Below are 25,452 nucleotides of genomic sequence, written 5' to 3' on the forward strand. Positions count from 1 at the left end.
CTAGATTTTTATTTGAACTATAAGTTTTTATATAATGTTTGAATATACTCCATTCTTTATATACTTTCTGATTTGAAAGCCCTCTTACTCTCCCCGTCATCTTAGCCAACTGGAGGTATTCTATCATAAGCGCCTGCCATTCTGTTTTAGTGGGTGCTGTTTCATTTTTTCAATTCCTTGCCACTAATATTCTGGCTGCCATTGTTCCATACATGAACAGTGGCACATTCCATAAAACTAAATTGGTTCCCCCTCTGACAGTGTATAGGTGTTAATTGAGAACTGTTATAATTGAAACATTTTCCACACTTCTTTCATTTAAGCAATCACTTCTCTGTGAGATTTTTGATGTCTTGTAAGTTTTCCACCTTCACTGAAGCTCTTCCCACACTCCATACATTTATATGGTTTCTCCCCTGTGTGAGTTCGTTGATGTCTAGTAAGGCTTGCACTCTGACTGAAGCTCTTTCCACACTCCAAACATCTAAATGGTTTCTCCCCTGTGTGAGTTCGTTTATGTATTGTAAGTTTTCTACCTTCACTGAAACCCTTCCCACAATCCTTACATTTAAAGGGTTTCTCCCCTGTATGAGTTCGTTGATGTAGAGTAAGGTCTGAACACTGTCTGAAGCACTTTCCACAAAACATACACTTATATGGTTTCTCACCTGTGTGAGTTCTTTGATGTCTAGTAAGTGTTCCATTGTGACTGAAACTCTGTCCACACTCTATACATTTAAAGGGTTTCTCCCCTGTGTGACCTCGTAGATGTATGGTCAGTTTTGAAGCTTCACTGAAGCTCTTTCCACACTCCAGACATTTAAATGGTTTCTCTCCTGTGTGAGTTCGTTGATGTCTTCTAAGAGCTCCACTCTCAATGAAACCTTTCCCACAAATACATTTAAATGGTTTCTCCCCTGTGTGACTTTGTTGGTGTAGAGTGAGTTTCCCACTACAAATGAAGCTCTTTCCACACTCCAAACATTTATATGGTTTCTCCCCTGTGTGAGTTCGTTGATGTATTGTAAGTTTTCTACCTTCACTGAAACCCTTCCCACAATCCTTACAATTAAATGGTTTCTCCCCAGTGTGACTTTGATGGTGCACAATGAGTTGCCAACTACGCATGAAGCTCTTTCCACACTCCAAACATTTGTATGGTTTCTCCCCTGTGTGAGTTCTTCGATGTATAGTAAGGTATGAACACTGCCTGAAACACTTCCCACACTCCAAACATTTAAATGGTTTCTCCCCTGTGTGAGTTCGTTGATGTAAGGTAAGACTTCCATTTTCACTGAAGCTCTTTCCACACTCCATACATTTATATGGTTTCTCCCCTGTGTGAGTTCTCTGATGTATAGTAAGGTGCGAACAAAGTCTGAAGCTCTTTCCACACCCCATACATCTGTATGGTTTCTCCCCAGTGTGAATTCGTTGATGTACAGTAAGATTTCCCCTATCCCTGAACTTCTTTCCACAATCCATACATCTAAATGGTTTCTCCCCTGTGTGAATTCGTTGATGCTTTGTAAGAGTTCCATTTTCACTGAAGCTCCTTCCGCACTCCATGCATTTAAACGGTTTCTCCCCTGTGTGAATTCGTTGATGTTTCGTTAGAGCTCCACTCTCAATGAAACCCTTCCCACATTCCATACATTTAAATGGTTTTTCCCCTGTGTGAATTCGTTGATGTTTTTTTAGAGCTCCACTCTCAATGAAACCTTTCCCACACTCCAAACATTTAAATGGTTTCTCACCCGTGTGAGTTCGTTGATGTACAGTAAGACTTCCATTTTCTCTAAAGCTTCTTCCGCACTCTATACATTTATATGGTTTCCCCCCTGTGTGAATACATTGATGTATAGTAAGGTGTGAACACTGACTGAAGCTCTTCCCACAATCCATACATCCAAATGGTTTCTCCCCGGTGTTAATTTGTTGATGTCTAGTAAGGCTTGCACTCTGATTGAAGCTCTTTCCGCACTCCATGCATCTAGAGGATTTCTCCCCTATGTTAGTTTGTAGATGTGTGCTAACGTGTTCACTCACACTGAAGTACTTTACAGTATTCTGATTGCCTTCTCCATCACCTGGTTTAAAGTGGGGGATAAGAAAATATTGTTAGGTATTCAAGGAAGAGAATTTAAAAGAGAAAGGAAAGGTCTGAAAATAGCCTCAATAACCCTTAGTATCCAGTTCTACCTTCAACTCCCATGTAACACTGAGCACCAAGAGAACCTTCTGTGCTGAGGCGAGGCATCTATGGCCATCCAGACGTGGTTGGACTCTAAGTACCATCAACCCAAGCAAAGATGGCCAATGACCAGGGATGATGGGAGTTGTAGTGCAGCAACTTCTGGAGGGACACACTTTCCCCATCTTCCCCTTCCTGTGAAAATGCTACTCCTCTGTATTTAACTTTCTCCTTCCTCCCTTGATGTATAATAATAATAATAATAATAAAATAAAATAATAATAATAATAATTAAACCCCACCCATCTGGCTGGGTTTCACCAGCCACTCTGGGTGGCATCCAACCAAATAAAAAACTTCCCTAAAGAGGGCTGCCTTCAGATGACTTCTAAAAGTCAGATAGTTGTTTATTTCCTTGACATCTGATGGGAGGGTGTTCAACCGGGTGGGCGCCACTACTGAGAAGGCCCTCTGCCTGGTTCCCTGTAACCTCACATTTCGCAGTGAGGGAGCACTCGCAGGCACAAACTCAGGAAGAAGAAGAGTTTGGATTTGATATCCCGCTTTATCACTACCCGAAGGAGTCTCAAAGCAGCTAACATTCTCCTTTCCCTTCCTCCTCCACAACAAACACTCTGTGAGGTGAGTGGGGCTGAGAGACTTCAGAGAAGTGTGACTAGCCCAAGGTCACCCAGCAGCTGCATGTGGAGGAGCGGAGACGCGAACCCAGTTTACCAGATTACGAGTCTACCGCTCTTAACCACTACACCACACTGGACGAAAGGGGAAAACAAGCTAAAAGGAAAGTACGTTTGCAAACCCTCACTGTAATTAAATCCTGCCCGGAAACCTATGTCCCCACTGTGGAAGGATGTGTGGATCCAGAATTGGACTCCACAGTCACTTATGGACACACCGTTAAGACAGTGTTGATGGGAGACAATCTTAGTCAGCTATGAGGGGTCGCCAATTTGAAGACATGGCATGAATAAATGGCTCAAACAGGAGATTCACACCTTCAACGTCTAGGAATAAAAGAGGAATAAAAATCTGCCCTTACCCAGAGAGGCCACCATCTCATAATTCTCCTCCATGACTTCCTTGTGCAGAGCTCTTTGGCCTGGATCCAGCAGAGCCCACTCCTCCTCCGTGAAAAACACAGCCACCTCCTCAAAGGTCAAGAGGGCCTGGAAGAAGAAGAGGAAGAAAACAGAGCTTCTTTTTGATCACCATCATCCCTACTCAACACAGAGGGAGGCTGGGTGGTTCCATCTGTGCCTCTTCCCTCCTCCCTGCTCCCGTTGCTCTTCCCCTACCTGAGGAAGCTGCCTGGCTCCTCTTTTCACTCCATCTTTAAGAAGAGGCCGTTCAGAGGGGGTCTCGAAGGCCATTGCGTTGCCAGTGTAAAGGACGGAGGAGGAGGAGGCGTAAACTGGGCCACTTCTGGGACTCTCTCAGCTGTTGCCACGATGCACTTCAATGCAAGGAGCAGCTCTTTTAGGAGAACAATGAAGAACTAATTGAATTTATATACTGCCCTATACCCGAAGGTCTCAGGGTGGTTCACAGAAAGATGGATTTAATTAGGGCGGGATACATTTAGATAGCATACCTGTTACAAATTACAAATATTAATACTCATAAACTAATACTCACAAATTCTAATTACAAAGGCAGGGAACTGGAAGGATGTAATCCTTTCTACAGGAACTTTATAATACTATAAGCTGCCTCAGTCTTTAGGGGACATTCAGCTTTGGTTTGGAAAGTTCTAGGATTAAATCCAAAACTCTTAATGAAGCGTTGCAAAAAGCATTATGGTCAATAGACCTAACTTTTCCTTTCCTCCAAACAGCCATCCAGGAAACCAGTTTCTGACCCTTTGATACATTTAGAATGAAGAAAATAAGGGAAACTCTTAAATTATGGGCAGAATTTGCAGTCAGAAGAAAACCAACATCTGGGGGGCACCAGTGTGCAGAAGCGGAGCAGATGGAAATATTTAGAGCACTCTATACGCTAACATGGTTTAGGGGACAGAGATATGAAGTTCAGTGGCTTATGGCCCCCTAGTCCTTCCTCTTAGGAACCTGTGTGTCTGTGTGTGTGTCCCCTTTTATCTTCCCTACACCGTGAGGAAGGACAGGAGGAGAAATAATCAGGGGGTCCAAACTGGGCACAGGGCATCCCTCCTGAGCAGGGGGATGGGAGACTGAGTCTCCCTGGTGTAAGCCCAGCACCCGAACTGCAGGGTGGGGAACCTCAGACCCAAGGGCTAAATTGGCCCTTAAGTCACCTCTGTCTCTGTCTCTGTCCCTCAGGAATTTCTCCAGCGCCACACCCTCTTTCCAACGCTTCCCAGTTGCCTCTTGAGGGGCTTTTGTTTGGCTGGAAAATATCCCTGGAAGGCAGGCAGCTCCTGGACAAAGCTCAGAGTCACCTTCATAGCCCCACCAACTCTGTCCTCTGCCCTGCCTATCAAAGTGGCCCCTGGAAGGCTGCTCAGGAGCGAATATGGCCCTCAGACTGGATAATGGTCTCCACCCCTGTTCCAAACACGGAACAGGCTGTCATCCTGGCCCACCTTGCAGGGTTCTTGTGTGAGCACTGCCCAGGTGGTGGGCTTTAGAAGACCTACAGTATTATAAGACCCCCCTGGCAGCCTGGATGGGGACGAGGCCAGGCAGGAGTGAGGCTGGCAGCACCGGCAGAGAAAGTCCCTCAGCACCTCTGCGCTGGGCCAATCCTGCAAGGCAGGCCAGATCTCCCACCCCTGGGAGCTTTGATTCTCCTTCCCGACAAAGTCCCAAGAGGATGTCTGGAGAAGCCTCTTTTTGGAAAGAAAGAGCATCAAAAACTCATTCCCCCTCCTCTTTCCCCCACGTCCAGCTGGGGAGGGGGCATTTCTTTAATTCCTCCAATCCTTGCCTTGAAGATTTTTAAAGGGCTCCTAAGGCCTTGATTAGATTTAAATCCTGTGATCCATGGCCCATTTCAGGAAGCTGCAGAGGCCGGTTTCCCTTCACACTGTCCATCTCTCGCCCCCCATTCAAAATCTCCCCCAATCCAGAGGTGACTCTGTTCTCCAGCTGCTTCCACTTCCTCTCCCCTGCTTGCCCTCCCGATCTCCGCCCCACTGAGGCAGGGGCTTCAGCAGCAGATTTCGGAGGGGGGAGCAGATCAGGGTCCTGGAGGAGCTCAGCCCCCCCTGCCGCCCAGAGCGGCTCCCTGACGCAGGAGGCAGAGCCAGGGGGGAGCGATGGGGGGGGGGCAGGAGTGGGGCAGCAGTGAAAAGGGTGATGAAGGGTGTTAAGCAGAGAGGAGCATCACTAGGCGGAATGGGTCTGCCCCCCCCCTTTGAACGAAGGACTGACTTCTGAGTCAACATGCACAGGGTGGGGCTGCAAATCCCTTTGTTGCACTGGGGGGGGGGACCCTTTTGTGGTTCGTCTCAAGTGCCTTCGCCCCTCTCCTCCCCCCCCCCCCACCATGGGAGCCTGGCTTGATCTCTGCGCTTCAGAGAAGAGCTTGCAATGCAAACCCTGTTGGGGGAGGGGGACCCCACTTTGCCACAGGATGGCCTGCATCCAGCCCCCCCCCCCCCATTCCCAAAGCGAAAGAGCGGAGCCCCTCCCTGCTTTCTTTGCGCACCCCCCCCCCCCAATCCTCCCGCCTCCTTTCCCAGCTGCCCTGTTTGTAGATTCAGGGAGAGGGAAAGCAAATCCTTCTCCCACCCACCCCTCCCCAAATAACCCCCCAATATGCGGCACCTCTTTCTCCTCTTCTCCAAGTCCGCTTCTCTTCCCGGAATGAGGATGGAGACCCCTCCCCTCAAAATAGCCTCTCCCCCTCCAAAAAAATTTCCTGCCTCTCTAGGAAGCGGAGCTCATTGACCCAGAGGGAGGGGGAGGAGCAGGAGATCCGCCTCCCCCTCCCCCTCCCTGCAAACAGAAATTCCCTTCCCTGCTGGCAAGCTCTATATCAGGGGCAGGAAAACTTTTTCAGCAGGGGGCCAGTCCACTGTCCCTCAGACCTTGTGGGGCACCGGACTATTTTTTTTTTGGGGGGGGGGGGAATGAACGAATTCCTATGCCCCACAAATAACCCAGAGATGCATTTTAAATAAGACCACACATTCTACTCATGTAAAAACACGCTGATTCCCGGACCATCCATGGACCGGATTTAGAAGGCGATTGGGCCGAATCCGGCCCCTGGGCCTTAGTTTGCCTACCCATGCTCTATATTCCCATTCATTTAGGGAGAAATTCATGGATTCCCGGCAGCGAACAGGACCCTTGACCGCAGGACCAAAGCCAAACCCCCAAAGATGGGCAAGATGGGGCATTTCTCTCCAGGGAGGGTCACCCCCTAGCTGCCTGGGATATTGCTCATGGTCATTCAGTGAAAGCCCTAACACCAGGAATGCCTTTAGAGGGGTGGTTGCTGTGGTATGCGGAAGGACCAGAGGAGAGCCAACTTTGATGCTGGAGAACACAACAAAGGCAGAACAAAACAAAATGCACATCTCAATAACAGTGGTACCTCGGGTTACATACGCTTCAGGTTACAGATTCCACTAACCCAGAAATAGTACCTTGGGTTAAGAACTTTGCTTCAGGATGAGAACAGAAATTGCGCGGCGGCGGCAGCAGGAGGCCCCATTAGCTAAAGTGGTACCTCAGTTTAAGAACAGTTTCAGGTTAAGAACAGACCTCTAGAACGAATTAAGTTCTTAACCCGAGGTACCACTGTATTATGGGACCTTCCTGCCAAATGCAAAGCATAGACCCTCACTGAGAGAACATTTCTCCTGTTAACGGAGGAATCCGAGGGCTCCCTTGGACAAAAAACAAAAACCCCAACCAGGACCATTTGGAGCAAAACAGCAGCCTGTAGGCTTGGCCTTTATTGGAAACTGTCGCGACAGGACTCCCACCCACAACAAGATGAAGCAAGATGGCAGTCCAGAAGAAAAGAAGACCCCAACTTTTATTAGTTACTAATTCCCCAAACTACACCCCTAAAACTACATCACAACTACATCATTGATACACCACAAAAAGGAGGGGTTGAGGGAGGAGTTGTGGTGGTAACCTGAGTGTCCTGTCACCTGGCTGGTTCCCCCTTTCGCCCTCCCCATGAGTACTTTCCAGGTGACAAAGGGGAGTTTGCAGTTTCCTGCCCCCGGAAGGAAGAGCTGATCATTGTCCTTTGTTCCAGTCCGTGCTGAATCCACTCCTATATGCAAGTTCTTTGTGACCTTGATGGTCTTCTGTCTAGGACCATCAGGGTTGGCATAGCAACTGGGCAGGGCTCCTGTGTACATGCTGGTATGCTCAAGGGATTATGGCTGCCCTGTATCAAACCTTCCCCTTTTTGTAGTCCTTCCTTCCTGGAGTAAAATAAAAGTGGAACGGTGCAGATCCGATTTATGGTTGGTTTTCTATTAATTTATAACAAGTGTAGCGTATGTAGTGTGTGAGTGTATGTGTGTGTGTGTTGAGTTTGTACAAACTGAATGATGGTTGTGGGGTTTCCTGCAACACTCCCAAAGTTCCAGAATACCATAAGTAGTTTAGTAAAAGAATGCAAGATGTACTACTACTAGCAACAGACCCAAGGCATCTCCACACCCCTCTTAACTGGTTTGGGACACTTCTCTTTTTCTAGTGTCGCCGGAAAACACCCCCCCCTTGTCAGTAACACGTACTGCACAAGCATCGCATTCACACATACACGTATCTCCCCTTCCTGACCCTGGAGATGTCCCTTTAGAGGGCCATCTCCTAAAAGCCTTCCGTAAATAAGGAAGCGCTGCATTGACTGCTCTCTGCTCTAGCGCTCCGCGCCGCCCTATCCTTATTGAGAGTAGACCGGACGACCAAACTCTAGGTCAAACGGCAGCCGCCTCAACCAATCAGCATTGTCGAACAGTGCCCCTTTTGGCGGCCACGCTGGTACTGCAGGCTGCGAGCATCGGCTCCCTCACCTTTTGACAGTTCTCAATTCATTGTTTCCGAGTTCAATTGACCGTGACTGATCTAATCAAAATGTTGCAAGTTGCTTCCGAAAAGGGAAAGTACTTTGAACTTCAGTGACTGTATTCTTTACAAATTCACCAAAAATCAGCCGTACCATGGATTTTCACCGGACCACTTTTATTACACTGCATATTACAAGGACTATCAAAGGGGGGTGGACTGGCATTGATCGGCCATAATCCTCGAACCGCGCAGTCACGTACTCAGCGACCCTTCTCCGGATGGCAGGGCAACCTTTTTTTTGTTTTTTTTAATCTTTTTATTAAGTTTCCTTTGTCATTACACCAACAAAAAATTTTACAGAAAAGAATAAAAGAAAATACACAGAATACAATACATAAAACAAAACATAAAAAATAGCGAAAGCAAAAAAACACAAATAAAAACAAAAAAGAACAAACACCCGAAATTTTACCTACTACACTTAACAAACCACCTCTACTTCCTTCCGTATTGATTTCGGGTTTTGTTTTTATGCATTATAGTTTACTGCTGGTGTTGGTTTTTAGTTTGCACATCGGAAGTTTTATAATAAACCTGCTATAGTTGGTAAGTTTCTATGATTGCCTTCCATATAAACTGAAAATTTAGTCCATTCCTCTTTTAACTTTGCTTTTTTTTTATTTCTAATTCTTTGTGTCATCTTTGCCAATTCCATGAAGCCATATAGTTTTGATTGCCAATCCTTTACTGTTGGTAAATTTGTGCCTTTCCAATTTTGAGCGATTAACATTCTGGCCGCTGCTGTTGAATATTGAAATAAGGTTCTATCTTTGTCCCGTATTTCTTTTCCCCCCATCCCCAACAAGAATGCCTCGGGTTTTTTCAAAAATGTGTATCCTAGTATTTTTTTTAATTCATCATATATTTGGTTCCAGAACTTTTTTACTTCCTCACATGTCCACCACATGTGTATAAAATTGCCTTCTTTTATTTTACATCTCCAACATTTCTTATTACCCGTCTTGTACATCCTGTTTAATTTTTCCGGTGTTAAATACCATCTGTATACCATTTTCTCTAGGTTCTCTCTAATTGCAGCGCTTGCCGTAAATTTTATTCCCTCATTCCAAAGTTTAAACCATTTTTCATATTCAATATTGTGCCCCAAGTCTATCGCCCATTTAACCATGACTTCTTTAATTTCTTCATCCTTTGTGTCCCATTCTAATAAAATGTTATACATTTTGGATATTAATTTGGATTTACTTTCAATTATTTCGATTTGAAATTTGGATTTTTTTTCATTCATTCCTAATTTTTTATCTTCCGTCCATAATGCATTGATCTGATGATACTGTAGCCAGTCCTTCAACTTCTCCTTCAACTCCTCATAAGGTCTTAATTTCCAGTTATCCTGAGATCTTATTAGTAAGTCTTCATATGTCAGTTTTTGTTCTTCCAAATTTATCTTCTTGATTGATAAAATATCTGTAGGGGATAGCCACCAAGGTGTTTTCCACTCTAACAATTTTTTGTTTTTTCCCCAGACTTCATAAAGGGAGCCTCTGATGATGTGGCTCGCAAATCCTTTATGTACCTTCCCTTTATTTAGCCAAAGGTAGGCATGCCAGCCGTACCTATTGTCTACTCCTTCTAGGTCCAGTAGGTCAGTATTCTCCAAAGTTATCCAATCTTTAACCCAACATAAGCAGGTTGCTTCATAATAAAGTCTTAAGTTGGGAACAGCAAGTCCTCCTCTCTCCTTTCTATCTGTGAGCAGTTTGAATCTGATCCTAGGCCTTCTCCCTGGTGGAAGCCCAGCACCCAAACTGCAGGGTGGGGAACCTCAGACCCAGGGGCTGAATTGGCCCTCAAATCCTTTCTGTCTCTCTCTCTGGCCCTCAGGAATTTCCCCAGCACCACACCCTCTTTCCAGCGCTTCCCAGTTGCCTCTTGAGGGGTTTTTGTTTGGCTGGAAAAAATCCCTGGAAGGCAGGCAGCTCCTGGACAAAGCTCAGAGTCAGCCCCATAGCCCCACCAACTCCGTCCTCTGCCCTGCCTATCAAAGGAAAGCGGACCCTGGAAGGCTGCTCTGGAGCGAATATGGCCCTCAGGCTGGATAATGGTCTCCACCCCTGTTCCAAACACAAAACAGGCTGACATCCTGGCCCACCTTGCAGAGTTCTTGTGTGAGCATTGCCCAGGTGGTGGGCTTTAGATCACCTACAGTATTATAAGACCCTCCTGGCAGCCTGGATGGGGACAAGGCCAGGCAGGAGTGAGGCTGCCAGAACCGGCAGAGAAAGTTCCTCAGCACCTCTGCGCTGGGCCAATCCTGCAAGGCAGGCCAGGTCTCCCACCCCTGGGAGCTTTGATTCTCCTTCCCGACAAAGTCCCAAGAGGATGTCTGGAGAAGCCTCTTTTTGGAAAGAAACAGCATCAAAAACTCATCCCCCCCCCAAGTCCAGCTGGGGAGGGGGCGTTTCTTTAATTCCTCCAATCCTTGCCTTGAAGCTTTTTAAAGGGCTCCTAAGGCCTTGATTATGGGACGCGGGTGGTGCTGTGGGTAAAACCTCAGCGCCTAGGACTTGCCGATCGCATGGTCGGCGGTTCGAATCCCCACGGCAGGGTGCGCTCCTGTCGTTCGGTCCCAGCGCCTGCCAACCTAGCAGTTCAAAAGCACCCTCGGGTGCAAGTAGATAAATAGGGACCGCTTACCGGTGGGAAGGTAAAGAGCGTTTCCGTGTGCTGCGCTGGCTCGCCAGATGCAGCTTCTCACGCTCGCCATGTGACCCGGAAGTGTCTCCGGACAGCGCTGGCCCCCGGCTTCTTGAGTGAGATGGGCGCACAACCCTAGAGTCTGTCAAGACTGGCCCGTACGGGCAGGGGTACCTTTACCTTTAAGGCCTTGATTAGATTTAAATCCTGTGATCCATGGCCCATTTCAGGAAGCTGCAGAGGCCGATTTCCCTTGACACTGTCCATCTCTCACGCCCCCCCATTCAAAACTCCCTCAACCCAGAGGCGACTCTGTTCTCCAGCTGCTTCCACTTCCTCTCCCCTGCTTGCCCTCCCGATCTCCGCCCCACTGAGGTAGCGGCTTCGGAGGGGGGCAGGTCAGGGTCCTGGAGGAGCTCAGCCCCCCCTCCCGCCCAGAGCGGCTCCCTGACGCAGGAGGCAGATCCTGGGGGTTGCGATGGGGGGGGGGGCAGGAGTGGGGCAGCAGTGAGAAGGGAGATGGAGGGTGTTAAACAGAGAGGAGCATCACTAGTTGGAATGGGGCTGCCCCCAACTTTGAACGGAGAAGGACTGACTGCTGAGTCAACATGCACAGGGTGGGGCTGCAAATCCCTTTGTTGCACTGGGGGGGGGGGCACCCTTTTGTGGTTCGTCTCAAGTGCCTTCGCCCCTCTCCTCCCCCCCACCATGGGAGCCTGGCTTGATCTCTGCGCTTCAGAGAAGAGCTTGCAATGCAAACCCTGTTGGGGGAGGGGGATCCCACTTTGCAACAGGACGGTCTGCATCCAGCCTCCCCCCCCCCCATTCCCAAAGCGAAAGAGCGGAGCCCCTCCCTGCTTTCTTTGCGCACCCCCCCTGAAATCCTCCCGCCTCCTTTCCCAGCTGCCCTGTTTGTAGATTCAGGGAGAGGGAAAGCAAATCCTTCTCCCACTCCCCTCCCCAAATAACCCCCCCAAATATGCGGCACCTCTTTCTCCTCTTCTCCAAGTCCGCTTCTCTTCCTGGAATGAGAATGGAGACCCCTCCCCTCAAAATAGCCTCTCCCCCTCCAAAAAAATTTCCTGCCTCTCTAGGAAGCGGAGCTCATTGGCCCAGAGGGAGGGGGAGGGGCAAGAGATTCGCCTCCCCCCCCCCCCCTGCAAACATGAATTTCCTTCCCTGCTGGCAAGCTCTATATCAGGGGTAGGAAAACTTTTTCAGCAGGGTTCTGGTCCGCTGTCCCTCAGACCTTGTGGGGTACTGGACTTTATTTTTTTGGGGGGGGGAATGAACGAATTCCTATGCCCCACAAATAACCCAGAGATGCATTTTAAATAAGACCACACATTCTACTCATGTAAAAACATGCTGATTCCCGGACCGTCCATGGGCCGGATTTAGAAGGCGATTGGGCCGAATCCGGCCCCTGGGCCTTAGTTTGCCTACCCATGCTCTATATTCCCATTTATTTAGGGAGAAATTCATGGATTCCCGGCAGCGAACAGGACCCTTGACCGCAGGACCAAAGCCAAACCCCCAAAGATGGGCAAGATGGGGCGTTTCTCTCCAGGGAGGGTCACCCCCTGGCTGCCTGGGATATTGCTCATGGTCATTCAGTGAAAGCCCTAACACCAGGAATGCCTTTTGAGGGGTGGTTGCTATGCGGGTATATAATGCTGCAGCGAGGCTCCTCACGGGGTCTCTGCCATGGGAGCATATTCACCCAGTGCTTTTCAAGCTGCACTGGCTCCCGGTGGAGTACAGGGTCAGATTTAAGGTGCTGCTTTTGACCTTTAAAGCCCTTCACAGCCTAGGACCCTCGTACCTACGGGACCGCCTCTCCTGGTATGTCCCACGGAGAGCCTCAAGGTCCATAAATAGCAACACCCTAGTGGTCCTGGGCCCTAAGGAAGTTAGATTAGCCTCAACCAGAGCCAGGGCCTTTTCAACACTGGCTCCAGCCTGGTGGAACGCTCTGCCTCATGAGACCAGGGCCCTGCAGGATCTGATTTCTTTCCACAGGGCCTGTAAGACAGAGTTGTTCCGCCTGGCCTTTGGCTTGGAGCCAATTTGATTCCCTCCCTCCCTCTCTTTCTTTTTTCTTTCCTTCTCCTCCTGCAATGAGGCTACATTTTAATATTTTAATGTTCCATTATTTTAATGTTGTATTTTATTTTTGTTTTTAAGTTGTAATCATTCATCTTGTTTTTATTATTGCTTGTAAGCCGCTCTGAGCCCGGCCTTGGCTGGGGAGGGCGGGGTATAAATAAAATATTATTATTATTATTATTATTATTATTATTATTATTATTATTATTATGGTATGCGGAAGGACCAGATGAGAGCTAACTTTGACACTTGAGAACACAACAAAGGCAGAACAAAACAAAATGCACATCTCAATTACAGTGGTACTTTGGGTTACATACGCTTCAGGTTACAGATGCTTCAGGTTACAGGCTCCGCTAACCCAGAAATAGTACCTCGGGTTAAGAACTTTGCTTCAGGATGAGAACAGAAATTGCGTGGCGGCGGCAGCAGGAGGCCCCATTAGCTAAAGTGGTACTTCAGTTTAAGAACAGTTTCAGGTTAAGAACAGACCTCTAGAACGAATTAAGTTCTTAACCCGAGGTACCACTGTATTATGGGACCTTCCTACCAAGTGCAAAGCATAGACCCTCACTGAGAGAACATTTCTCCTGTTTGATGCTGATGGATTGTATCGCAGCTTGTAACAGACTCTACCAAAAACAAGAAATAATATAGAAGCTTTCAATACAGTGATACCTCAGGTTACATATGCTTCAGGTTACAGACTCCGCTAACCCAGAAATAGTACCTCGGGTTAAGAACTTTGCTTCAGGATGAGAACAGAAATTGCGAGGTGGCGGCAGCAGGAGGCCCCATTAGCTAAGAGTTTCAGGCTAAGAACAGAGCTCTAGAATGAATTAAGTTCTTAACCCGAGGTACCACTGTGTTATGGGACTTTCCTGCCAAGTGCAAAGCATAGACCCTCACTGAGAGAACATTTCTCCTGTTAACGGAGGAATCCGAGGGCTCCCTTGGACAAAAAACAAAGACCCCAACCAGGACAATTTGAAGCAAAACGGCAGCCCGTAGGCTTGGCCTTTATTGGAAACTGCCGCGACAGGACTCCCACCCACAACAAGATGAAGCAAGATGGAAGTCCAGAAGAAAAGAAGATCCCAACTTTTATTAGTTACTAATCCCCCAAACTACACCCCTAAAACTACATCGCAACTACATCATTGATACATCACAAAAAGGAGGGGTTGAGGGAGGAGTTGTGGTGGTAACCTGAGTGTCCTGTCACCTGGCTGGTTCCCCCATGAGTACCGGTACTTTCCAGGTGACAGAGGGAAGTTTGCAGTTTCCTGCCCCCAGAGGGAAGAGCTGATCATTGTCCTTTGTTCCAGTCCGTGCTGAATCCACTCCCATATGCAAGTTCTTTGTGATCTTGATGGTCTTCTGTCTAGGACCACCAGGGTTGGCATAGCAACTGGGCAGGGCTCCTGTGTACATGCTGGTATGCTCAAGGGATTATGGCTGCTCTGTATCAAACCTTCCCCGTTTTGTAGTCCTTCCTTCATGGAGTAAAATAAAAGTGGAACGGTGCAGATCCGATGTATGGTTGATTTTCTATGAATTTATAACAGAAGTGTAGCATATTTCGTGTGTGTGTCGAGTTTGTACAAACTGAATCATTGGGGGGTGGGTTTTCCTGCAACACTCCCAAAGTTCCAGAATACCATAAGTAGTTTAGTAAAAGAATGCAAGATGTACTATTACAATACTGCTCTCCCACATGTGCAGGGCCTTATCTGACTCAGGTCTTCCTTTCTCTCCCTTAACAAGGTGGGACTTCCTGTGAGTTACACACCCCTTTGACAACCCTTTTCCTGAGGTACTCCAAGCAACAGACCCAAGGCATCTCCACACCCCTCAACTGGTTTGGGACACTTCTCTTTTTCTAGAAGAATGTCTCCCCTCCTGACTGGAATGAGACCTAAGTAGACTGTCTCTTTCCAGCTTCTACTTCTCCTGACTCAGCCTCCCAGTTAATTCCTGGCCTATTACTCTCACAGGACACCACACACTGTCCTTCACCCTAAGCTCAGAGACTTCTTTCTCTAGCTTGTGATATATTCCTCAGAGTTGATGTTTCTACCCAAAACCAACTCTTTCTCCTCTCATTCCCTATCCCCAACCTATCTCCCAACCTGAAACCTGTCTCTCCAAAACCTCTCCTTTTCAACTCCCTCTCCTGGAACCCCGGCCAATCAGAAGCAGTCATTTGTTAACCATTTGCTGGCAGGGAAAAAGAAAACACTTGGTGAGCCCACCTGCTCAGCAAAACAAACTTTCCGTCACACTCCACTTTTCACAACTCTCCATCCCCAACTCTCTCTGCCAATGACCAAATATCAACGGACTCTCAGCACATGTTCACTCACATGGAGCACTTCAGAATCACATTCTGCACATCCCTAACTGTACATTATAGCTTTCATCATACTTACTATTATGAGACATTTTATTTGCTTTAATACATGTATGTACAACTTTCCATACAAACACCAGAACATCAAATATACTCCATGCATTTACAATTCATTGTTCCCTATATGAGTTTGTCGATATGAGGTACAAAGTGAACTCTGTGGGGAAAACATGGCATACTCCATAAAACTAAATGGGTTCTCTCCCGTGACCATCAGCAGGCATTATTTAAGAACTCCATTGTAATTGAAACTTGTTTCACACGCCTTTCATTTAAGCAATTGCTTCTCTGTGAGATTTTTGATGTTTTCTAAGAGATCCACTCTGACTGAAACCCTTCCCACACTCCATACATTTATATGGTTTCTCCCCTGTGTGAGTTCGTTGATGTCTACTAAGGTGTGAACTCTGAATGAAGCTCTTTCCACACTCCATACATCTAAATGGTTTCTCCCCTGTGTGAATTCGTTGATGTACTGTAAGTTTTATACAATCACTGAAACCCTTCCCACAATCCTTACAATTAAATGGTTTCTCCCCGGTGTGACTTTGATGGTGCACATTGAGTTCCCAACTACACATGAAGCACTTTCCACACTCCATACATTTATATGGTTTCTCCCCTGTGTGAGTTCGTTGATGTCTACTAAGGTGTGAACACTGAATGAAGCTCTTTCCACACTCCATACATCTAAATGGTTTCTCCCCTGTGTGAATTCGTTGATGTCTAGCAAGAGATCCATTCTCAGTGAAGCTCATTCCGCAATCCAGACATTTAAATGGTTTTTCCCCTTTGTGAATTCCTTGATGTCTAGTAAAGTTTCCATTTGTACTGAAGCTCTTTCCGCACTCCAGACATTTAAAAGGTTTCTCCCCTTTGTGAATACGTTGGTGTACAGTAAGGTGTGGACCATGACTGAAGCTCTTCCCACAATCCATACATCTAAATGGTTTCTCCCCAGTGTGAATTCGTTGATGTAAGGTAAGGTTTCTATTTTCACTGAAGCTCTTCCCACATTCCATACATTTATATGGTTTCTCCCCTGTGTGAATACGTTGATGTATATTAAGGTATGAACACTGACTGAAGCTCTTCCCACACTCCATACATTTAAATGGTTTCTCCCCAGTGTGAATTCGTTGATGTCTAGTAAATTTTCCACCTTCACTGAAGCTCTTCCCACACTCCATACATTTATATGGTTTCTCCCCTGTGTGAGTTCGTTGATGTCTAGTAAGGCTTGCACTCTGACTGAAGCTCTTTCCACACTCCAAACATCTAAATGGTTTCTCCCCTGTGTGAGTTCGTTGATGTATTGTAAGTTTTCTACCTTCACTGAAACCCTTCCCACAATCCTTGCATCTAAATGGTTTCTCCCCAGTGTGAATTCGTTGATGTACAGTAAGTATTTCCCTATCCCTAAAGCTCTTTCCACACTCCATACATTTAAAAGGTTTCTCCCGTGTGTGAGTTCGTAGATGTACAGTAAGGTGTGAACACTGCCTGAAGCTCTTTCCACACTTTATACATTTATATGGTTTTTCCCCTGTGTGAGTCCGTTGATGAATTCTAAGGCTGCTACTATAAGCAAAACTTTTTCCACACGCCATGCATTTAAATGGTTTATCCCCTGTGTGAATTCGTTGATGTCTAGTGAAGTTTCCATTTTTACTGAAGCTCTTTCCACTCTCCATGCATTTAAAGTGTTTCTCCCCTGTGTTAGTTTGTAGATGTGTGCTAAGGTGATCACTCATGCTGAAGTACTTTACAGATGGCCCCTCAAAATTCTGATTGTCTTCTCCATCACCTGGTTTAAAGTGGGGGATAAAGAAATATTGTTGGGTATTCAAGGAAGAGAACCAGAGAACTTAACACACAGCAAGACCAATCAGCACCTTCTCTTAACTTAACACCTCCAGCATCCTTCCCTCTTCTATGTACTAAAGTTTTCGGAAAGGAAAGGAAATCTGAAAATAATTTCAAGAAGCCTTAGTATCCAGTTCTACCTTCAACTCGCATGTAACACTGAGCACCAAGAGAACCTTCTGTGCTGAGATGAGGCTCCAGATTTAGTTGGACTCTAAGTACCCTCAACGCAAGCAAAGATGGCCAATGACCAGGGATGATGGGAGTTGTAGTACAGCAACCTCTGGAGGGACACATCTTCCCCCCTCCTGTGAAAATGCTATGCCTCTGTATTCAGTTTTCTCCTTCCTCCATGATCTGTAATATCTCACTGATACATTCCAACCAACTGTACACATCGCCTAAACCTGCACCAGGATGCTGGGAAAGATGGGCCCTCATTCTGATCCAAAAGGGCTCTTTTTATATTCCTACACACTGAAAGGAGACATAGAAATGACAGTCTCACACAAATTGGAAGTATGTACCTCTCAATTGGTCCAGGACAACATCCCTGTATTTTTCTGTTCCAAGCGAGGAGGTGAGCTCAGACCTGGGTATCAGAGTCTCTGCTATGTGGAATAAGAAAATCAGAAGAGCTCTTTATGTCATATGTGACTGTAAAAACATTCAAAAATATTAATCTTGTGAACAAAGATAGCAAAGTATCTGGTGGCCCATTAAAAGTTGATAAACGACACTGACTAGCACACCTCATGCCACCATTATTACCCTGTGAGCCTCTTTGTAGTTTTTACATAGGTTTTGGGGGGAAATTCATACCACAATATCAGCTTACGAAGAGTTACCTACTGACAAAAGTACAGAGTTGCTATAAACTACAATCTTCAACATCAACTTCATTGGGCTGGTCATGTTGTTCGGATGCCTGATTATTGCCTTCAAAAGAAACCACTCTATTCCCAATTTAAGAATGGAAAGAGAAATAACAGAGGACAACAAAATAGGTTTCAAGATGCTCTCAAGGGAAATTTTTAAAAATGCAGTATAATCTCATAAAATTGGGAAACATTGGCCTGCAAGCACTCCCATTGGAGAATAAAGGTAAAGGTAAATGGACCCCTGACCATTAGGTCCAGTCGTGGCTGACTCTGGAGCTGCGGCACTCATCTCACTTTATTGGCTGAGGGAGCCGGCGTACAGCTTCCGGGTCATGTGACCAGCATGACTATAAGCCGCTTCTGGCAAACCAGAGCAGCACACGGAACGCCGTTTACCTTCCCGCCGGAGCGGTACCTATTTATCTACTTGCACTTTGACGTCCTTTCAAACTGCTAGGTTGGCAGGAGCAGGGACCGAGCAACGGGAGCTCACCCCGTTGAGGAGATTCGAACCGCCGACCATCTGATCAGCAAGTCCTAGGCTCTGTGGTTTAACCCACAGCGCCACCCGCCCTTTACCAAAGGTGTAAAGAACTTTGAAGAAACACAAACTCAGGCCAAAAGGGAGAAACAAGCTAAGAGGAAAGCATGTATGGCAAAACTTCAATGTGATTAATTCCTGACCAGAAACCTATGTCCCCACTGCGGAACGATGTGCGGATCCAGAATTGGACTCACTTATGGACACACCATTAAGATCATGTTCATGGAAGACAATCTTACTCGGCTATGAGTGGTCACCAAAGAAGAAGACATGACATGAACAAATGGCTCAAACAGGAGATTCACACCTTCAACATCTAACAGCCAGGAGGAATAAAAATCTGCCCTTACCCAGAGAGGCCACCATCTCATAATTCTCCTCCATGACTTCCTTGTGCAGAGCTCTTTGGCCAGGATCCAGCAGAGCCCACTCCTCCTCTGTGAAAAACACAGCCACCTCCTCAAAGGTCAAGAGGGCCTGGAAGAAGAAGAAAACAACAACAGAGCTTCTCTTAGATCCTCATCATCCCCACTCAACACAGAGGGAGGCTGGGTGGTCCCATCTGTGCCTCTTCCCTCCTCCCGGCTCCCGTTGCTCTTTCCCTACCTGAGGAAGCTGCCTGGCTCCTCTTTTCACTCCACCTCTGAGAAGAGGCCGTTCAGAGGGGGTCTCGGAGGCCATTGCGCTGCCAGTGGAAAGGACGGAGGAGGAGGAGGTGTAAACTGGGCCACTTCTGGGACTCTCTCAGCTGTTGCCACAATGCACTTCAATGCAGGGAGCAGCTCTTTAAGGAGAACAATGCAGAAATTATTATTATTATTATTATTATTGATTTAATCTATATACCACCCTATTCCAGGAGTTCTATGGGCAGTTCACAGAAAAGCAGGTTTTTTTAGGGAGACATTTCTAATAATGATGATAATAATATTATTATTAATTATTATTATTATTATTATTATTATTATTATTATTATTATTATTATATTTATTATTTGTACCCCGCCCATCTGGGCGGCTTCCACAGAGACCAAAAATACACTAAAATGTCACACATTAAAAACTTCCCTGAACAGGGCTGCCTTAAGATGTCTTCTGAATGTCAGGTAGTTGTTTATCGCTTTGGCATCTGATGGCAGGGCATTTCATAGGGCAGGCGCCACTACCGAGAAGGCCCTCTGCCTGGTTGCCTGTGGCTTTGCTTCTCGCAGGGAGGGAACCGCCAGAAGGCCCTTGGTGCTGGACCTCAGCGTCCGCGCAGAACGATGGGGGTGGAGACGCTCCTTCAGGTATACAGGACCGAGGCCTTTTAAGGCTTTCAAGGTCAACACCAACACTTTGAATTGTGCTTGGAAACGTACTGGGAGCCAATGTAGGTCTTTCAAGACCGGTGTTATATAGTCTCGGCGGCCGCCCCCAGTCACCAGTCTAGCTGCCGCATTCTGGATTAGTTGTAGTTTCCAGGTCACCTTCAAAGGTATCCCCATGTAGAGCGCATTGCAGTAGTACAAGCAGGAGATTACTAGAGCATGCACCACTCTGGAGAGACAGTCCGCGAGCAGGTAGGGTCTCAGCCTGCGTACCAGGTGGAGATGGTAGACAGCTGCCCTGGATACAGAATTGACCTGCACCTCCATGGACAGCTGTGAGTCCAAAATGACTCCCAGGCTGTGCTCCTGGTCCTTCAGGGGCACAGTTACCCCATTCAGGACCAGGGAGTCCTCCACACCAGCCCACCCCGTCCCCCCAAAACAGTACTTCTGTCTTGTCAGGATTCAACCTCAATCCATTAGCCGCCATCCATCCTCCAACCGCCTCCAGGCACTCACATAGGACCTTCACTGGTTCTGATTTGAAAGAGAGGTAGAGCTGGGTATCATCTGCATATTGATGGACACCCAGTCCAAACCCCTTGATGATCTCTCCCAGCAGCTTCATATAGATGTTAAAAAGCATGGGGGAGAGGACGGAACCCTGAGGCACCTCACAAGTGAGGGCCCAGGGGTCTGAACACTCATTCCCCCCCCCCACCACTTTCTGAACACGGCCCAGGAGGAAGAAGCGGAACCACTGTATGACAGTGCCCCCAGCTCCCAGCCCCTCTAGACGGTCCAGAAGGATGTTATGGTCGATTGTATCAAAGGCCGCTGAGAGATCCAGCAGAACTAGGAAACAGCTCTCACCTTTGTCCCTAGCTCGCCGGAGATCATCAACTAGCGCGACCAAGGCAGTTTCAGTCCCATGATGAGGCCTGAATCCTGATTGGAAGGGATCCAAATGGTCCGCATCCTCCAGGCATGCCTGGAGTTGTTCAGCAACCACTCGCTCAATCACCTTACCCAAGAATGGAAGATTTGAGACTGGGCGATAGTTGGCCATACTGGCTGGGTCTAAAGATGTTTTTTTTAAGAAGCGGTTTAATGATCGCCTCTTTCAGCGGATCTGGGAACTTTCCCTCACAGAGGGAAGCATTCACCACCCTGCAAAGCCCATCACCCAGCCCTTCCCGGCTTGCTTTTATTAGCCAGGATGGGCAAGGATCAAGGAGACAGGTGGTTCGTTTCACGCGTCCAAGCAGCCTGTCCACATCCTCGAGGGTAACGGATTGAAATTGATTCCATGCAACTTGACCAGACAGGGCTCTAGCACTCTCCCGCCCCAGCCCTGCTCCCACGGTGGTGTCTAGCTCCTTCCGAATATGAGTGATTTTATCTGCAAAAAAACTTTGCAAAATCGTTGCAGGAGATCTTGGGGTCTTTACAAGGCCCCGGTGGTAAAGGTGGTTCCGTTAAATTGCGGACCACCTGAGTCTCCTGCTACTATTTTCTGCAGATGTAATAGAGGCGGTGAAGAAAGTCTTCTTCGCCGTCACTATCGCCACTTGGTAGGCTCGACATTGAGCTCTAACCTGTGTCCAGTCAGATTTGGAATGAGTTTTCTGGCACTGACGCTCTAGCCGTCTCAGCGATTGTTTCATTGCCCTCAGCGCCGAAGAAAACCACAGGGCTGTCTGGGCTCCATGCAATCGGAGAGGGCGCTTCGGAGCCAGACAGTTGATAGCCGTGGTTAACTCCGCATTCCAGCGGGCCACCAGGGAATCAGCTGAAAGGCCATCACCATGGGACAAAGCATGCCCTACCACTCTCTGGAAACCATTTGGACCCATTAAGTGGCGGGGACGGACCATCCAAATTGGTCCCACCTCCCTGCAGAGGGGAAGGGTCGCAGAGAAGTCCAGTTGCACCAGGAGGTGATCTGACCATGGCACTTCTTTTGTTTCACTTTTACTTAGTGTCAGATCACCACATCACTAGAGGTGAACACCAGGTCTAAGGCATGTCCATGACTATGAGTTGGGCCAAACTTATTCAGGGACAGCCCCATGGAGGCCATGCTTTCCACGAAGTCCCGAGCGGCCCCCGGTAAGGGCATGTCGGCATGGTTGTTAAAAATCCCCTAGGACAACCAAACTACTGTAGGTGTCTCCAGGAGAACATCCGCCACGACCTGAAGCAGCTCGGACAAGGAATCCTTGGTGCAGTGGGGAGGTCGGTACACCAAAAGGAATCCTGTACTGCCTCTATTGCCCAACTTCCAGAACATGCACTCAGAGAACTGGGTCCTCCTAGTAGGACGCCTGATGCAAGCTAATGACTTCCTAAAAATCACTGCAACCCCCCCTCCCCACCCACATGACCTGGGTTGCTGTGCATAAGAGAAACCTGGTGGGCAAGCAGCGGCAAGGAGAGGCCCATCTGCTTTATCCAACCAGGTCTTTGTCACACGTGCCAGGTCAAATCCTCCATCCACAATCAAGTCGTGGATGGCAGTGCTTTTATTCATCATTGCATTACACAGCAACACCTTCAGGTCATGTGGGTTTCCCCTGTTGATTCCAGTATCCATCCGGTCAAGGCCAGACCCGGAGGCAGGGATAGTCTTCAAACAACGACTAAACCTGCCTCCTCGGTAATGACATGGTCTGGTCTTAGCGTAACTCCTCCTCCTGCCCATGATCATAGAGATTGGATGTCCCAGTGCTCCCCCCCCCCCCCGTGGAACTTGTCCCAGCCATTGTGTTGGCTGGGGCCCCACTCCCAGGCAGCCCTGATCCCACCCCTTAAAAATAAAACACAAACTATACACAACCAATAAAACAACAAAAAACAAAAACAGAACAATTATACTAAAATTAATCCACAACCAAATATCCATAACACCAACCCACCCCCAACAAAGGAAAAAAAGGGGGGGGGAATTAAAATGCCACCGACTGCTTGAGGACATTTTAAAACACAGATAGCATACCTTTTACAAATTATAAATATTGTAGCCTTATTAGACTTCACCGACTGGTGGGGTCTGCGTTGCTCCCGGGAGGGAGGAAGGAAATCAAATGACACCAAGGTTGATTCAGAGAAAGAGTTTATTCTGCTCTCCGGATAGCAGAAGGCACTTGCGTGGTCAGTCCACAGCAAGTCCAAAGAAATGAGACATTTCATGCAGTAAATATATCCTCCAGGCACCCTCCCCAGGAATCCAGCCACGTCAGCTTATACATCACAGATGTTCCTGCTCCAGTACTCTTAACCATAAAAGTGTTTTCCTCTTCCTGTACTCTTGACCATAAAAGGGTGTTCCTATTCCTGTTCCTATTCTCTTATCTCGGAGCAAGAGGTCACCAACTCCTGGCGCCATTCCCGGACTAAGTCTGTGCGTCAGAGTGTGGCAAGGATGTAAAATAAGATAGACACTGGAACAGCCAAGGCTGCCACAGACTGATAAAGGAGAGCTCTTTGAGCACTTGTTTATACAGCTGGGTTTTTGGCTGAAGAGTTAGAGCATTTTAGAAATGCTCCCTTGGAGGAGAAAAAATGGGGATTTTGGGTCAGTTTCAAACTGACTGCACATAAACCCAGTCCTTCAATATCAATACTCATAAACTCATGCTCATAAATTCTAATTACAAAGGCAGGGAACTAGGAGGATGTAATTCTTTCTACAGGAACTTTATAATAGTAAGTTGCCTCAGTCTTTAGGGGACCTTCAGCTTCGGATTGTAAAGTTCTAGGATCAAATCCTAAACTCTTAATGAAGCTTTGCAGAAAGCATTACGGTCCCAAGAGGAAATCAGGAGAAGCCTCTCTTTGGAAAGAAAAAGCATGAAAAACTGTTCTCCCTTCTCCTTTCCCCAAGTCCAGCTGGGGAGGGGGCATTTCTTTAATTCCTCCAGTCTTTGCCTTGAACATATTTAAAGGGCTTCTCAGACCTTGATCAGTTTCAAATCCTGCCAACCATGGGCCCATTTCCCTTGCCAAGCAGGAGGAAAACTGACAGGTGCTTTTTCATGCTTCAGGAAATGAAAAATGCGCCTCTTCCCTCCAGTTTTGGGGCACAAAAGCAGCACAGCAACCCCTCCCCAACTGCACCCCCCAACATGGGAAACCCAACAAGGCTCTTTCCTTTGTGCCAAAGCAACCTCAGCCTGTCAGACTAGGATTTCTGAAAGGGGAGCTGGGGGGGGGCAGTGTTCCAGGCTGAGTGTGAAGAAATACATAAAAATGCGTTAGGAGGCTGGGTCTAAGATGGGGGGGGGGCGTCACCTGGTGACTTTCATTGCATAGGTGCCAGCTCCCTGGGTCCCTGAGCACCCACCCATTTCCCCATGAAGGGGTCGGGCACCCACAAATTTCGGTGCCTGGGCGATGCTCCCTGCATGGCACCCACACCCCCGGGGACCCACGGTCGTGGGGTGAAACTGGCACAACTGGTTCCCTGTTCCAATCAGGCTGGGTGGGGGGGGGGAGCCCTTCTCTAGTTCGTCTCGGGAAGCAAAATGTCTCCCCCCCCCCCCGGGAGTCTGGTTGATCTCTCCGCTTCCAAGAGGATCCTGCAATGCAAACCTTGTTTGGGGGAGAGGACGCCCCTCCCTTCTGCAACCGATTGCACGTTGCCTCTCCTGGTTCCCAGAGGGAAAGGGGGGAGCCCTTCCTTGCTTTCATCCCCCCCCCACCTTCTTCCCTCCCCCCTGCCCTGTTTGTAGATTCATGGGGAGGAAATGCAAATTCTTCTCCCTCCCTGCACCCCAAATCACACCCCCCCCTCGAAATGTTGCACCTTTCCCCTCCTCCTTCGCAGGCCTCCTTCTCTTCCGGGGATGTGCATTGGGACCCCACCCCTCCAACATTAACTCTACTCCCCCCCCCGCCCTGCTCCGTCACTTCCTGCCTCTCTAGGAAGCGAGTTTGTTCACCCAGGGTGACCCCCCTCCCTGCAAGCAGAGACCTAGGAATGTAGTGGGAAGGGACTCCCCCCCCCCCCCCATGCTTTGGATGCAGGAGGTCCCAGGTGCAATCCTGGCAGGCAAAGAGACCCTGTTGGCATCCGTCTGTCTCGGGAGGCGATGGAGGAGGGGGCCTTTGGGGGTGAAGTCCAACTGTGGGCAGCTTGCAGCACCTGCAAATGCAAATGTCATGGGCAAATGCTCAATGCCAGCAGAGAGAGGAGCAGATCCAGATGAACTCTGCTTTCAGCCTCCTATACTGCCTGCTCTTTCTACAGATTTCTGAAACATGGGCCAGTTATGGGGGGAAGATTCCTCTCTCCACAGGGAAATGACTCTCCTGAAACCACTGGCAATGACCACATTTCCCTGCGCCACCTTCCCTCCCCATGTTGGTTGTTCCCCTCAGCACCTCCTTTATTCCAGCTGCCACCAGGGATTTTATGCACTTTGCTGT

At 47.8% G+C, this 25,452-nt stretch overlaps 1 protein-coding gene across 1 annotated transcript; it reads right to left on the minus strand.

Annotated features, from left to right (window-relative positions):
* Nucleotides 1–34: 34 nt before the first annotated feature.
* Nucleotides 35–24,251, minus strand: LOC114591200 (uncharacterized). Its single transcript, XM_077923443.1, has 7 exons — nucleotides 23,021–24,251; nucleotides 19,319–19,496; nucleotides 19,063–19,189; nucleotides 17,815–17,898; nucleotides 15,756–17,228; nucleotides 8,413–8,419; nucleotides 35–1,882 (listed from the first exon to the last, which is right to left on the minus strand). Exons 2-7 carry the CDS (start codon nucleotides 19,391–19,393, stop codon nucleotides 319–321), a joined length of 3,330 nt encoding a protein of 1,109 aa, XP_077779569.1. The 5' UTR covers nucleotides 19,394–19,496; nucleotides 23,021–24,251; the 3' UTR covers nucleotides 35–318.
* Between the last annotated feature and the right edge of the window lie 1,201 nt (nucleotides 24,252–25,452).

This window comes from Podarcis muralis, chromosome 2, assembly GCF_964188315.1.
Source record: "Podarcis muralis chromosome 2, rPodMur119.hap1.1, whole genome shotgun sequence".
In the NCBI taxonomy this organism is placed as follows: domain Eukaryota; kingdom Metazoa; phylum Chordata; class Lepidosauria; order Squamata; family Lacertidae; genus Podarcis; species Podarcis muralis.